The 16,144-nt window shown below is 33.2% G+C and overlaps 1 protein-coding gene across 1 annotated transcript in view; it reads right to left on the bottom strand.

Annotated features, from left to right (window-relative positions):
• The window catches only part of LOC143063191 (uncharacterized), a 104,983-nt gene that overhangs the window by 22,930 nt on the left and 65,909 nt on the right, over positions 1–16,144 (bottom strand). The window contains exons 4-7 of the mRNA XM_076235178.1: positions 14,369–14,489; positions 8,814–8,945; positions 6,216–6,320; positions 2,721–3,905 (exon numbers count right to left, since the gene is read on the bottom strand). Of these exons, the coding sequence (XP_076091293.1) occupies positions 2,721–3,905; positions 6,216–6,320; positions 8,814–8,945; positions 14,369–14,489 (1,543 nt within the window). The remainder of the gene's footprint in view (positions 1–2,720; positions 3,906–6,215; positions 6,321–8,813; positions 8,946–14,368; positions 14,490–16,144) is intronic.

Below are 16,144 nucleotides of genomic sequence, written 5' to 3'. Positions count from 1 at the left end.
GTGCTTGTTATCACTGAATGGTAAAGATTGTTTTAATTTATCAGTTGGTAGTAAAAGTGAATATACATTGTATATTGTATAAAACAATGATTTAAGTTGATTCAACTACTATACTGGACAAAGAAAGATAACTCCAATCAATTGAAAATTTCTTGCTATTGCACAATATTGTGCAATTGAAAATATTTGCTATTGCACAATACTGTGCAATTGAAGATTTCTTGCTATTGCGCAATACTGAGCAATTGAAAATGTCTTGGTATTGCACAATACTGTGCAATTGAAGATTTCTTGCTATTGCTGAATACTGTGCAATTGAAAATTTCTTGCTATTGCACAATACTTAACATAATAATTTTGGATCCTGATTTGAACCAACTTGAAAACTGGGCCCATAATCAAAAATCTAAGTACATGTTTAGATTCAGCATATCAAAAAAGCCCAAGAATTCAATTTTTGTTAAAATCAAACTTAGTTTAATTTTGGACCCTTTGGACTTTAATGTAGACCAATTTGAAAATGGGACTAAAAATTAAGAATCTACATACACAGTTAGATTTGGCATATCAAAGAACCACAATTATTCAATTTTTGATGAAATCAAACAAAGTTCAATTTTGGACCCTTTGGACCAACTTATTCCTAAACTGTTGGGACCAAAACTCCAAAAACCAAACCCAACCTTCCTTAAGGGGTCATGAACCTTGTGTATAAATTTTATAGATTTCTATTTACTTATACTAAAGTTATGGTGCGAAAACCAAGAATAATGCTTACTTGGGGCCCCTTTTTGGCCCCTTATTCCTTAACTGTTTGAAATAAAACTCCCAAAATCAATCCAACCTTTCTTTTGTGGTCATAAACCTTGTGTCAAAATTTCATAGATTTCTATTTACTTAAACTAAAGTTATAGTGCGAAAACCAAGAAAATGCTTATTTGGGCCCTTTTTGGCTCCTAATTCCTAAACTGTTTAAACTTAAACTCCCAAAATCAATCTCAAGCTTCCTTTTGTGGTCATCAACCTTGTGTTAAAATTTCATAGATTTCTATCCACTTTTACTAAAGTTAGAGTGCGAAAACTAAAAGTATTCGGATGACGACGACGACGACGCAGACGATGACGCTAACGTGATACCAATATACGACAAAAAAAAAGTTCCAAATTATCTCCCTTTTGCTTTAGATTTGAAATATCTTTTTTTAACTCATCGGTAACCTATATTTTTTAATATAATTTCCATATGTGCTGTACTTAAACTAAATTAATGTAAAATTTGAGCGATTTCTGTAATAAATTTCTTTCTTTTTTTTCGATAAATTACCTTTATTTCTCCTACTACTTCAACAGAAAAATATACCTTTACAAAAATGTATGCTTCTTTCGAAGGCAGGTTGTGGGCGCAAATGAACGGTGACCACACTTTTTTATTTTATTTTTCTATTAACTATAAGATAAAGTTCATTTATAGAAAAATATAGAGAAATCCTATATAAATGATTTAGACCCGCGAACCCCCTTAATGTACACCAATTTGAAAACGGGACCAAAAATTGTTAATCTACATACACAGTTAGATTTGGCATATCATAGAACGAACCCCAATTATTCAAAATTTGATGAAATCAAACAAAGTTTAATTTTGGACCCCGATTTGGACCAACTTGAAAACTGGGCTAATAATCAAAAATCTAAGTACATTTTTAGATTCATCATATCAAAGAACCCCAAGGATTCAATTTTTGTTAAAATCAAACTAAATTTAATTTTGGACCCTTTGGACCTTAATGTACACCAATTTGAATACGGTACCAAAAATTAAGAATCTACATACACAGTTAGATTCGGCATATCAAAGAACCCCAATTATTCAATTTTTGATGAAATCAAACAAAGTTCAATTTTGGACCCTTTGGGCCCCTTTTTCCTAAACTGTTGGGACCAAAACTCCGAAAATCAAACCCAACCTTCCTTTTATGGTCATAAACCTTGTGTTTAAATTTCATAGATTTCTTTTTACTTATACTAAAGTTATGGTGCGAAAACCAAGAATAATGCTTATTTGGGCCCTTTTTTGGCCCCTTATTCCTAAACTGTTGGAACCAAAACTCCCAAAATCAATCCCAACCTTCCTTTTGTGGTCATTAACCTTGTGTCAAAATTTCATAGATTTCTATTTACTTAAACTAAAGTTCTAGTGCAAAAACCAAGAAAATGCTTATTTGGGCCCTTTTTGGCTCATAATTCCTAAAATGTTGGGACCAAAACTCCCAAAATCGATCCCAACCTTCCTTTTGTGGTCATAAACCTTGTATTAAAATTTCATAGATTTCTATTCACTTTTACTAAAGTTAGAGTGCGAAAACTATAAGTATTCGGACGACGACGACGACGTCAACGTGATACCAATATACGACCAAAAATTTTAGAATTTTTGCGGTCGTATAAAAACAAATACATACTTACCATTATCAAGTTTTTTTGTTTTTTTTTAAACTCAATAACAAGAGTCTTAATGTCGATTTCAGACCTCAACCAACACTTTATAAAAGGGCCCTATCAGGAATATCAGATTTTATCATCTGTTAAGCATTATGAGGGATCACTTGAATCTCTGGTTAATGAAAAACACAGGACTTGTTTTTAAACCATTGGCTGGCTCAAAAAATAAATCGTTCCATTTAAAAAGAAATAGACGTATTTTGCTACCATTTACTTACCAAGTACACTACAAGGATATGACTGTCCATGACCATTTTCCAAGTAATCCTTCTCATGAATTTGAATTCCGTCATTTAATGTGACTAGCGCAGCATCAATACTTGTTTCATTTGCGTTGTCTACCTCAAAAGCAATGTCACGTATCCTTCCGCATTTGTATGATTTTATTTGCTTATGATCTGTTGGTGATCCAGGAAAGTAGCATTGAACTTCAATCCATTTATCGTCATCAAGTGAAATATTCTCAGATGCTAAATCTTCATCACTTAGTAAAACATGACAACATGTTAGAAAGCAAGTGTCGCCTCGAACTTTGACAAAACCACCAAGAGTGCCCATCTTATTGACTTCTCCACCTATTTTACTTCCTACTTTTAAATTAGCCATTAAAGAGGGTGCTCCTTGCAAAATGTCTGTAGGCATTCCACAGACTTCTCTTGGAAAACGATCTTCCCCTATTGGAATGTATCCCTTTGCTCTGCAAAACAACTTCACGTACGGCACCTGTCTATAATTGTGTTGGGAGTCATTTTCGAAAAATGTTGTATATGATTTGCATATTAAGGTAAGTTTGCTGTGTTTAGTAAACAAATTCTCCGCATCTATTCCTGAGACTATTGATTCTTGTAAATACAAGGATTCATTTCTATTTTTCAATTGACTGTTAGCAAGAAGTCTCTCTGAGCTAGAGATATCACCTTTTGTCAAAAACATTACCTGTATCTGACAAAATTCTTTAGGAATGTTTGGCCTGTCACTACCTAATTCAACAACAATCACAACATCTTCAAGACAAGGGGATCGGCTTGCACGATTAGTACTCATACAACGAATTGCTGGCCAAATGTCTTCTACCAATGATTGTTTTATTGCAAACCTATTCTGAAGGTAAAATGCCCTTACTATAAACCAAGATATGGCTTTTGCACAGTCTTTTTCATCATTTACAAGTGCTAAAATCAGCATCTGAGTAATAAGAGGTTCTGATTTTAAAATATCTCCAATAAAGCTCAAAGCCAGTCTACACATCAAGCTTTGTCCATTGCTTACAGCATGTTTTAATAACTGATGTATTGATTTGGAGTCCAAGGTGTGTCTGTCTTTGAAGAAATGCAAGAAAGAAACCAGGCATGTAAATTCATCCGACTTTTGCTGATTTAGGTTGGAAAGTAAACAATTCATATCTACAAAAAACATATGAATACACAAATCATATAATATAAATATTCATAAAGAAATTATTGCAAAAATAAACAAGAGCCTGAATCGCTCATCTGTAATTTTTTGCTTGAATCTTTCATCAATGATTATTTTTGATTTTCAATATATATTAATGAGTGGCTTAGATATTCCATTTAGAGGTTCTTGTATCTGTCATAATTTCTACAAACGCAAAAAAATGTTTTTTTACCCCTATTCTTCATTTTAGCCATAGTGGCTATGTTTCTTGACATACAAGGAAATAAAATACAGAATTAATACAAGATACTCTGAAACCAAGTTTGGCTGAAATTGATTAAGCAGTTTCAAGAGAAGATTTTTTCTAAAGTATGCAAACTAGATGAACAAATTGTGAAACATTTTCTTTAAAGGGCAATAACTCATTAAGGGGTCAATTGACAATTTTAGTCAAACAAAACTATTTGTAGATCATACTCCATGCATAATCTATATAAAATCTATCAATTTTGCACAACCTGTAGCTTGAAAATAATCCCTGTAACCCTTTCTTATTATTATTTAAAAAAAAAAGAATGATATGAACTACATTTTGGCAAATTATTAAAAAAAAATATGGATTATAATTTACACACCACATCTACCTTAAACAGTTTTGACAGTCAAGTCAATATTGATTTTTAATTTCTTTTGCCAGTTAATATTATGACAGTTTATTTACTGACCCCTACAGAAAAAAAAGTTGAGGGCCATCAACTGGCCATGTGGCAGACAGTTGAGGGCTAGCTGTTTTAAGCAAAATAGTTGAGGGCTAGGTGTTGAGCATCTTAACTCAACTCAAACCTGGCCAAGCACTGTATGTTTGATAGATGTCGCTCAACTGGCCCTCAACTGAAGCTGGCCATTAAGTTGAGGAAAAGTTGAGAAATTGATCTTTGGTTTTCATATAGTTGAGCAAAAGTTGACCATTCAGACTTTGAAATTTTTGTAGTTGAGCAAAAGCTGAGCAATTAGAAATATTACCTGGTGATATAAATGTTAAGTGCCATCTGTTTTCTCTGTGTATAGTGCAAATGGACCGGAAGTATTATTATAAATGTACACAAAGTTTGAGGCAAAATTAAGGGAAGCACATGTTTTTATACATTTTTCTGCATTTTAACTTAACTTAATCTTTGACATAAAGATAAAAAACAAACAGTATTTCTTTTATTATAAGAAATATCAAATATTCAAGATTTAGGTAATTAACAGTTATTTTAAGGGGCAAATCTCAAAGGGATCACACTGTCACAATACCCTAAAGAACCTCAAACATTTAAAATTTGAACTGGGTTTGTTCATGCACATGGCAAGCAAAGATGTCTTCTAGCTATCATGAATAAAATGTGAATTTTACAACGGATGTAGGTAAAAAAAGTTACAAATAATTGTATTGACATTGAATAGTGCAGTGTATTCTTCTGATGACATGACTCTTGGATTAAGGAAGATTGATGTTTTAACACATATTTCTGGAAACATCTTTTGGTAAGTACATTAATTTATATCATTGTATATATTGTCAAAATGTGTAAGACAGGAGACATATTTATTTTATTATTATGACAATTTGTTTTAGAAGTATTAATACTAATAAAATAATAATATTTTAATATAATGAATTTGGTATAAAACTAGAGATCTATTCGTATTTACTAGATAACTTTTAAAAAGCAGGGATAAAGCATTCATGTAGTCTGTTGTGAGTTGAGATCTTTCAGCAGTATTTTGGCTATAAAAAATACACAATTTAAATTGATTTTTTCTACAATGTGTAGTCATCAGTTTGCAATAACCACATACTGCTCAACTTTTAAAGACCTAGCCCTCAATTTTTAATAACCTGGTCCTTAACTATTGGCCACCTAGCCCTCAACTTTTAATGACCTGGTCCTCAACTGTTGGCCAGGTAGCCCTCAACTCTAATTGCTCAACTGTTGGACACCTAGCCCTCAACTATAATATTTTCGACTAATTGGCATAAAGTTGAGCATTGATAGTTGAGGACTACCTAATTTGCATGGCAAAATTCCAGGTAGCTCTCAACTGTTTGCTCAACTGATGGCCGGCTAGCCCTCAACTGGCCCTCAACTGTTAGCTCAGTTGAGCAATGCAGTTGGCCTAGTGATACTTTTTTCTGTATGGGGACCCGACTTCAAAGCTTTATGTTAGTATAACCTATAAATTTTTCCATGTTTTCTCATTTCATAAATATCTTATGGATAAAGAAGTACTCATAATATGTAATATTGCTTTATCATTTAAACAATTACCTTTATCTTTTACATTTGTGATAAAATGTCTCTCATCCAAACGCTTATCTGCAATACAGTCTATGCTTATTCCGTCACAAAGTAAAGGGGTTGTCAATAATGAACCTGAAAGAAACATACTTTTACTTACACTGTCTTCATTATTTTTTTAAACAAACCTGAATCTACAAATAAGAAAGCTACTGATTATTGTTTGTTACACTATGAAATACATAACTCATTTGAATGTATATGTAACCAGTACACAACACTGGATTTTTAACAATGAAAGGAACTTGCTTCTCTACCTGCAATTTTGCATAAAATAAACTCATCATAGATACCATGATCAAATTTTGTATTGATGCCAGACAAGCGTTTCCTCTACAGAGGACTCATCAGTTAGGCTCAAATAAAAATAAATAAAACAAGAATGTGCCCCAAGTACACAGATGCCCCACTCGCAGTATCATTTTCTATGTTCAATGGACGTGGAATTGGGGTAAAAACTCTAATTTGACATTTAAATTAGAAAGGTGATATCATAGGGAACATATGTAATAAGTTTCAAGTTGATTGGACTTCAACTTCATCAAAAACTACCTTGACCTCAACTATCGTAAATGGGGCATAAAAAGGCCAAATAAAGTATGAATTGAAGCGCATTCAGGACCAAAATTCCAAAAAGTTTTGCCCAATACAGCTAAGGTAATCTATTCCTGAGGTAGATAAGCCTTAGTATTAAAACAATTCAAAAGTTTTGTAAACAATTAATTTATAAATATGACCATATTAATGATAATTCATGTAAGAACAAAAGTGCAGACTACTGGGCAGGTGATACCCCAGCGTTGCATCTACAAAAGACTCATCAATGACACTCGAATAAAAAAAAATAAAAAGGCCAAATAAAGTTCGAAGTTGAAGAGCATTGAGAACCAAATTTATTCAATGAAATATGAATATTTAAGAAAGTTTCTGGCAAAAGACAAAGAATGGGTAAGCAACAATCACTTGAAGGCTGCAATAAAGTCAACATATGATTTCCGTCATGTTGTTTTATTTGTTTATCTTCTTTTTTCTTTTGCTGATCATTTGGAATATTTACAATTTCTATCTGTCTTATATAGTTGCCATAAAAACACAGAGGTCACACCTTGAACAGTTGGGGTAAGTATGGACACTACATTCAAGCTAGTTTCCGCTCTGAATATGGTTTGTGATTAAATATTCACACAGCATAGGTTTCTGTAACAGATTGAATGTGATCAAAGACCTGAAAAATTTGAAATCTTTACCTTTTATGGTCCAATATTCAAACTCTAAATACAAGATAAGATTCAGCATATCTATAAGTATACCAATAATTTAATTTAATTTATTTATTAATACAGTTACCATAAAATCCAAGTAAACCAATAAATTAATTAATGTACTTATTAATGGACAATATTAGCCATGGTTTCCCCTGGGGCATTATTTTTTTCACAATCTCCTTCGCCGAAACAACAGATTTTTTCGCCACTTTAATTTTTTTCACCAAATAACATAAACATATTTTTCGTTTAAAAGTTTCCTTCTTTCCAACCCCCTCCCCTCCCAAAAAAATAATATTAAAATGTCCCATTGTTGTCTATGATAATTCTTTTAATATTATCTTTTAGTCCACATTGTAGTGATTGAATAAACACTAAACATTGACTTTGCAATATAGATCATGAAATCATCATTTTAACCTCTGGGGACACGAGTTTCATCTTCAACAAGTTTATCGCATACATAAGTCCCTTCTTACTGCAGACTGAAGACTAAAGACTGATATTTTTCTTACTTTTGAATATATTTCTTCATAAATCAGTGTTCTTTTCCAGAACATCTTAAATGAAAAGGTCAAGATGTAAAGCTATGCTTGACAAATGTGTGTTGCCAAAATATTAAAGTACCAGCTCCAATTCAACTATTTATATCAGAGTAAAAGGATGTATAATTGAATTGGATATTTTTCATTAAAACAAGTTTTCCTTTTCGGGCCTACCTTAGTAAATGAAGAAGAGGTGATGTAAAACAATGCTTCAAACACGTGTGTTGCAAAATTGTTTATAAATCCTTTATGTAACATGTGACGGACGCCATTTAAGGATGTATTCTTTTGACGTTTCAGTCTCGTTGAAATCTCATTCTGGAATTATTTCCAAAACAAGTGATACAAGTGAAAAATATCAATAATTTTAAAAATATTATAATAAAAAATAACTGTGAAAAAATTGTGTATTTACAATGAATTGTTTTTGAGTAATCCAGTTTTCAAATTTTGCAACCATTCAAGTCAGTCTTTTTAGCCAAAATTTTGAGAAAATTGGGTGAGGGCAGTGATATTGGTGGCTTTTTTCAAAACTACTCTACCCTTTTTTTTTGGGGAAAATAAGCGTCATTTTTATCAAATTGGGAAATTTGTAATAAACCATGAAATTTACTGTAACTTCAATTTGCAGACCCCTTTCAAGAGGTAAACCCTTATTGTCATTGCATAACAGGAAGAAATTGTTCAATAGATTTGATCATTTAGGCAAATTTATAGATCCTATATTGCTGAACTGGCTCTACAGATTATCTGTTTACCTTCACCAGTGAAGTCCAGTATTAAATCTGTTGTTGCTGATGACCCTCCAGTTCTTGTTTTTGATCCAAAATCTTTCTTTATACCAAATATGTCACATAAAGTTGTCAATTCCTGCTCAGCTTTATCTACATCTATCAAAAAAAACAATGTTAACTAAATAACTTCTCTATTCAGGTTACAAATAGCAGTGAATTACCTTTTGAGTAGGTAAGCTTGCTATCACAAAAATACAGGCATATCCCAACTCTTAATTCATTAATTTACGAAGTATAGAACACCAGGGGGTAGTTTAATGGCTTACACGTTATACCTCATCACTGGCAAGTTGCTAAATATATTCTGTAATACTTGACAAGTTGTGACAAAAAATTGTTCACTTCAACATATTGAAAAATTCAAATCTTAGCAAACAGGAAGAAGGTGTCAGACAGATCCCGAAATCCTCATACCTTGCATGTCATCACTACCAATTCACGGACCAAATAAAAAGACATTCTGTTCAGTAGTACCTGAGAAAGTTATGACAAAAATATGTTGAAAGAATAGACCACTCTTAAAGACAGGCAATTGTTTAGCAACATGTATTGTGAGATACATGTAGATGCTCTATGACCTTGTGTCTTCAGCTCACCAAAAAACTCAGCAAACTGTTGTGTTCTATTTTGTGCATTTATCCCATTTTAATATGGCTTCTTGCATCAAAGAACATTTTGCTAAGCATACTGAACATTGCGACAGAATAAGGTCAGTGACCACATACACCAAATGAATATGACTAAAACATCATATAAAAGTTTACAACCAACTACAAACATTCCTGAAGAAGGGAGTACTGGAGACAGACAAGTTTTTGAACTGTCAGAATTGCAACAAAGGCTGATGAATTTTGTCGGTGAGAATTAAGAAGGTTTAAACAAGTGAAACTGTGAGCTACTGCTCCCTAATCATACCCCCGCCGCAAGTGAATAATATTAAATAGTGTAAAAATATGCAAGTGTTCGGTAAACAGGAAGTTGTTGAGTGATGAATCTGTAAACGCATCACACGGTATAGCTGACTTATATCAACCCTGAAATCAAATTTCAGAAATCCTTGTATTGTAGTTTATGAGAAAATTTTGTACATGGCTATCATATGTAAAATCATACAAGTGATCGGTAAACAGGAAGTTGTTGAGTGATGAATCTGAAAATGCATCACACGGTATAGCTGACATATATAAACTCTGAAACCAAATTTCACAGAAATCTTGAAATCCTTGTATTGTAGTTCCTGAGAAAAATGTGACGAAAAATATTTATGGGACGGACGGACTGACGGACAGATGGATGGACTGACAGACGGACGGACAGACAGAGGTAAAATAGTATACCCCCCTTTTTCAAAGTGGGGGGATAATTCAAAGCGGGAGTATAATTTCAAAGCGGGGTATAAAGATTTAATACCTGAAACAGAATGTGCCATGGGGTCAATTATATACTTGTGACTGTGGAATGTTGAAAATAATCATTTCAGCCAAAATGCATTATGAAAATAGAAAACAGAGAACAAGACCAATATTTGACATCAATACAAAGATTGCTATAGGTAATTTATTTGGCCTTGTAAAAATTTTTTGATTCGAGTGTCACTGATGAGTCTTTTATAGACGAAACGCACGTCTGGCTTTAGTGTAAAATTTTAGTCCTGGTATCTATGATGAGTTTATTTACCAGAGTGTAGAACAATTAGAATTATAAGAAGCATAATGTGTATATTGCATGGTAATACACAGTCCCCTACTGGTTAAGAATTCATTGCATTGGATAAAAATTCTAACTTGATCTATATCATGGTCTTAACTATATAACAAATATCAAGTCAACAGTTAAGTTCAGTTACTTGTATGTTCCTCCATTATTTGTGGAGCACTGACCCAAAGGGTATAATTGTATCAACTATATACACCTTAAAACATAAGGAAATTTTATTAATTATGTACAGATGACTATGTTTAGTAAATAATAATTAATAAATAAAAAATAATAAAATTAACTCATAGGGTTGTCATCATAAAATTTTAAAATAATATTCATAATGTGCTGAGGTGTAAGAAAAAGTTAAGTAAGAACCAAATATATACTGACTATAAAAAACGCAACACTCATTTTGTAGATTTTTTTTACAAAATCATGTTTGATCCTCATACAACTACTATTCATGCTGACCATACTTCTTTCTCTTTCGAAAAAAATCAACATCTGATTTACCTATTGTTATTGAACATACCGGATTATGGAGAAGCGATTATAGCGAAGTTTTGAACCAATGAAAGATTTTTTCAAATTTTTTTCTTTGTGAAACAGTTCTTTCAATCCTTGGCCACACTTAAATCAGTTAAAAAATGTAGCATCTCATTGCCAAGACTGAAGAATGAAAAACTGAATCAACCCAAAACTGCAAACAGGAAAATGTGAACGTGGTGCGACCAGACAATTTGACGTCAAAAACTTATCTTACTGTCCTTCCGACAATGTTACCGGTAAAACATGTAAAAGGGATTTCTGAAGACCATCAATGACCAGATCAACATGTAGTGACAATGCAAGTCATTTGCGAGACAGGTCTAGGGCCGCAACGTCATTTGCGAGACAGGTATACGGCTGCAACTTCAACTGCTAATCAAATTGCTGAATGCCATTGTGCACAGATTTATGCCATAAATGTTTCCCATAATCTAAAATGCCAAAGAATCGACTGCAGAAAAAAACTTTCAACCGCATAATTGCCAAAACCCATTGTAATGGGTGGAACAACGGCAAAATCAGAGGGTGCAAAACAGAACACTAAATGTACCGAACAGAATTGGTTGACCTTTCTGACAATCATTTGGCGTTTGTTACAGGCAGTTATTGCTTTTGACGGTGACACGTTCATTGGTAATAGGAAAACAAGAGTGCATACTCTGAAATGTCTTGCTTTCTTTACAAATCATTGATATTATGTTGATAGTCCTAAATATAAAGCTTTATTACAACTGTCACATTAACTTAACATTAACAAAGAAAACTGAACATTGACCAATGAACCATGAAAATGAGGTCAAGGTCAGATGAACCATGCAAGCAGACATAAACAGCTAACAATTCTTCAATACAACATATAGTTGACCTATTGCTTATAGTTTAAGAAAACCAGACCAAAATACAAAAATTTAACACTGAGCAATGAACCGTAAAAATGAGATCAAGGTCAAATAAAACCTGTGCGAAAATATTTACATACACCAAATAAAGTTGACCAATTGCATATAGTATTAGAAACAAGAATGTGTCCAAAGTACACGGATGCCCAACTCGCACTATCATTTTCCATGTTCAATGGACCGTGAAAATGGGGTGAAATCTCTAATTTGGCATTAAAATCAGAAAGATCATATCATAAGGAACAATGTGTACTAAGTTTCAATTTGATTGGACTTCAACTTCATCAAAAACTACCTCGACCAAAAACTTTAACCTATCTCAACTTAAAAATTTAACCTGAAGCGGGAAGAACAGACGGATGAATGGATGGACCGACAAAAGAACGAATGAACGGACGAACGCAGAGACCAGAAAACATAATGCCAATAAATGGGGCATATGAAGATTACTTTTACTGTACGTGTGATCAAGTTTTTTTATCCTTTTTGTGGGCAGCATGTGCATCTCATATATAGCACATATTTCTAGCCAGAGTTTCAATGTTTTCATACACAGTTGAGCAACAGTTTATGTCCTTGCTAGTACATTCCATTATGAGCTGCAGTAAATTCCATTGTTGTATGATCTTCTTGCATGTTGAGGTATCAATTTCATCCATTTTCTGTTTGATTTTTTAGCAATATATAGATCTTATTTACTCCTATTCTTTGCAGTGTAGAATAAAATGTTTTAGATCTTCATTTTCTTGTTCACAGATTGTACATATAGGTTTAAAGTTCTGGATCGCACAGAAAATGGATAAAATTGATACCTCAACATTCACGATGATCCTACAACAACATATTCAGGCATGATGCAATAAAGTGTGGAAAACTGATTATTTGAGTGAATTTTCCAAGTCCAAGGACCATAACTCTGCACAAAATCATCAGACCAGAACAAAATTATAACTTGATCTGCAACATGTCATGATAAAACTATACATGTATATACGAACTTTAAAATCAATGTCAGAGTTCAAGCTTGACGAAAAAAGTGCTGAAAACTGATTATTTGAGTAAATTTTCTAGGTCAAAGGTCCAGACCAGAACAAACTTGGTCGGTAAATTGTCATGTACGTACTGGTAAATTTCTCCGTTATGTTATCCGAAGAACCCCCCCCCCCCCCCCCAAAGAGCTGCGAGGGTACAGTGGAATCTATGTACACTCCCTATCAGGATTAATGGAGATATGTCACTAACCTATTTACAATATCCTATATTTACAAGGACAATCCCCATCCCAACACCAGGGAGTGTTAGGACACCGGTCAGAATCTGTTATTATGGTGGAGGAAGCCGAAGTACTCAGAGAAAACCACCAGGCTGTTTGTCGGGAACAGACAAATCGAAGAGATATCAGCAGGTTGATCACCAGGTCAAATTCAGGAGCAACTTTGACCAACCAAGGCCCCCAAAGTACTCATGCTAGTTTAAACTCGGGTCTGAGTACCAGAAATGTGTTTGAGAGGATGAAAATCACCCTTCTGATGTACAGGGTGTGCAAGGTCTGCATGGGATATAGCCCATGTGCTAGTAGAGTAGAAAGGGTCTATAAAACTTGTACTGGAATAAATTTGATAAAATTTGACCCCGAAATGCTGGGGGATGAATGAAAATTTAGAAATGACCAGTGATAAAATCCCATCAAGGAAAAAATAGAAAAGAAGTTAAACCTGAGTTGTTTCCCTAGTCATGAAACAATATTGAAGGTGCTAGGAAGGGTAATGGTGGGTGGTAAATTGAATAATAGCACTGTAAAACTCTATTAACAAGTCAGACTGCTATGAACCAAGAGACTGATTATACAAAGACAATGCATATGGCTTTACACACAATTTTAAAACATCTAATATCCAGTGGGAGACGACTGACCACACTGACCCTCAAATAATAAACTAATTATTGTGTAATCAGTTTTAAAATGATCTGCATCATATCCTGCTTTTCATCTCTTACAATGATTGTTTGTGACATGCATCTGATTAAGAAAAGGTTAGTGTGCCTCCTATTGAGATTCCAGTTGTAACTTCAAAGTGTCAAATGTTAGGCAAATTAACCTCGAGATATAACAAGTGGTCAGTGTATGCTAATTATTGTATCCAAGATGTCAGCATCTTTATCATAACATTAATTATATTTGTAAACTGAAATGTCTGTTTTGTTTGTATAAACATGTATCAACTATGTCAATTATGATGTAGTTATAAAAGTCATTTACCTTTATCATACTTATACAACATGTACCAACATTTCATATTCTTATCACCTTTTGGACACTTAGTGTTGAACAGATTTTCTTAAGATTTTTATAACAACTGAACTACCAACCATGAAATAATGTACTTCGAAGGTCTTGTGTGGCTGCATGGGTCCACAAAGGTTCAAACATCATCTTTATAGTCCTAACCAGTTTGGTACATACACTTAAAATGTCTTCTTTTATAACTTCCTGCAATTATAAAAATCAAAGGACTGTAAGCGCTGTAGGCAGTTAACCAAAAATCAAAGCAAATATAATTATTAAAACTGTGTCAGTGTTGCTTCAATATTTTTTCATAGCAATACATTGAGTCTTGGAGATGATATTCGTTAATTTCATCTCTAGCTAACACTCAGGATAAATTATGGAAATCATGATCGCGGCCATGTAAAAAGTTTCTACTAATCTATGGCTTCCATGAATTACTTCTTGAATGAAATGGTGTCTTCCACGAATGCCAACATTTTATATGTTACATATTCCTTGAATGCCAACAAAAATATTTCAATAGATGTTTATATAAGAACAATAGGTGTTTTTATAACTATTTAAATGATTTTATAAGTATTTAAATGTAAAACTTAATTAGAGAACTTGATAAAATTGCAACATTTTATCACTTTTTGGTAGGAAAATACAGTAGATTTTTGGGTTAAAATTATCATGAATTCTAAAGAAGTTTTGGATGAAGTGAACTCTTTATATAGATTATAATCTGTTTTTGATAAAAGATATATTTCATAAATGAAAATTTGTATTGGTCCAGAAATAATTCAAAAAATAATTCGAAGTATATTCAATTAACCTAGACTCATTTTTTGCATCAATAAAATTTTATAATGAACATAAAAATCATTTTAACATGATAATGTTATGCAGTCTCCCAAACAAAGCTTTCAAAATGCGTCATTCCCATGGTCGCCTGACATTGGGCAAAGCCAGTAAACATTGGTTTGGTCTAGTAAAGGGATATGCATATGTGACGACTAGGAGATTGACCCTGTATGTCATTCAATTTTTTTTGAAATGAGAACAGGAATAAATATGGTTTAGGAGTGGGTATCTATATCATTTAAAAGTTCTCAAACAGGAGGGGGTGGGGTGACACCAGAGATTCCACCTATATTTCTTTTAATTTGTTATTTTGTCCCATACATAAATAATTATGGTTTAGGGGAGGGGATCTCGACGTTTACACAAGTTCTCAAACAGGAGGTGGGGTGGTGGCCCCAAGGATTCGTATGCATATTTAACGCCTAGGAGATTGACCCTGTATATCATTCAAATCGTTTTCGGAACAGGAATAAATATGGTTTAGGAGTGGGTATCTCGACCGTTTACAAGTTCTCAAAACAGGTTAGTGTGGGGTGACCCTAGGGACTCCACCTATATTTCTTTTAATTTGATATATTATACCAAACATGAATAAATATGGTTTAGGGGTGTGGAACTTGACCGTTTATAAGTTCTCAAACAGGAGGGGTGGGGTGACCCCAGGGACTCACCCTATACTTTATTTGATTTGTTTTATTGTCCAGTTTTCATTACTGAAGACTGTGTGTGTCTATCACTTATAATTACTGTTATGAAGAAATAGTCATTAGAAAATTAAAAAAAATAAATCCCATAGAGTTCTACAGTAAACCCCTCCCTTTCTCTGGGACGAGTTGTTCCGCATTTTGTAAAACATTGACCTGACTGGTTCATGTTGATTACGTAGACTGCCGGTTCTTTGTCATTCATAAAATAACAACTTTATATGGCAAGTGATAAACAGAATAATTTAATGAAAGAAAGGAATTAAAATGAGCAATCATTTAATTGAAATCAATTAAATAATCTCA

The sequence above is a fragment of the Mytilus galloprovincialis genome, chromosome 2 (assembly GCF_965363235.1).
Source record: "Mytilus galloprovincialis chromosome 2, xbMytGall1.hap1.1, whole genome shotgun sequence".
NCBI lineage: Eukaryota > Metazoa > Mollusca > Bivalvia > Mytilida > Mytilidae > Mytilus > Mytilus galloprovincialis.
This window is presented reverse-complemented; position numbering and strand designations above follow the sequence as displayed.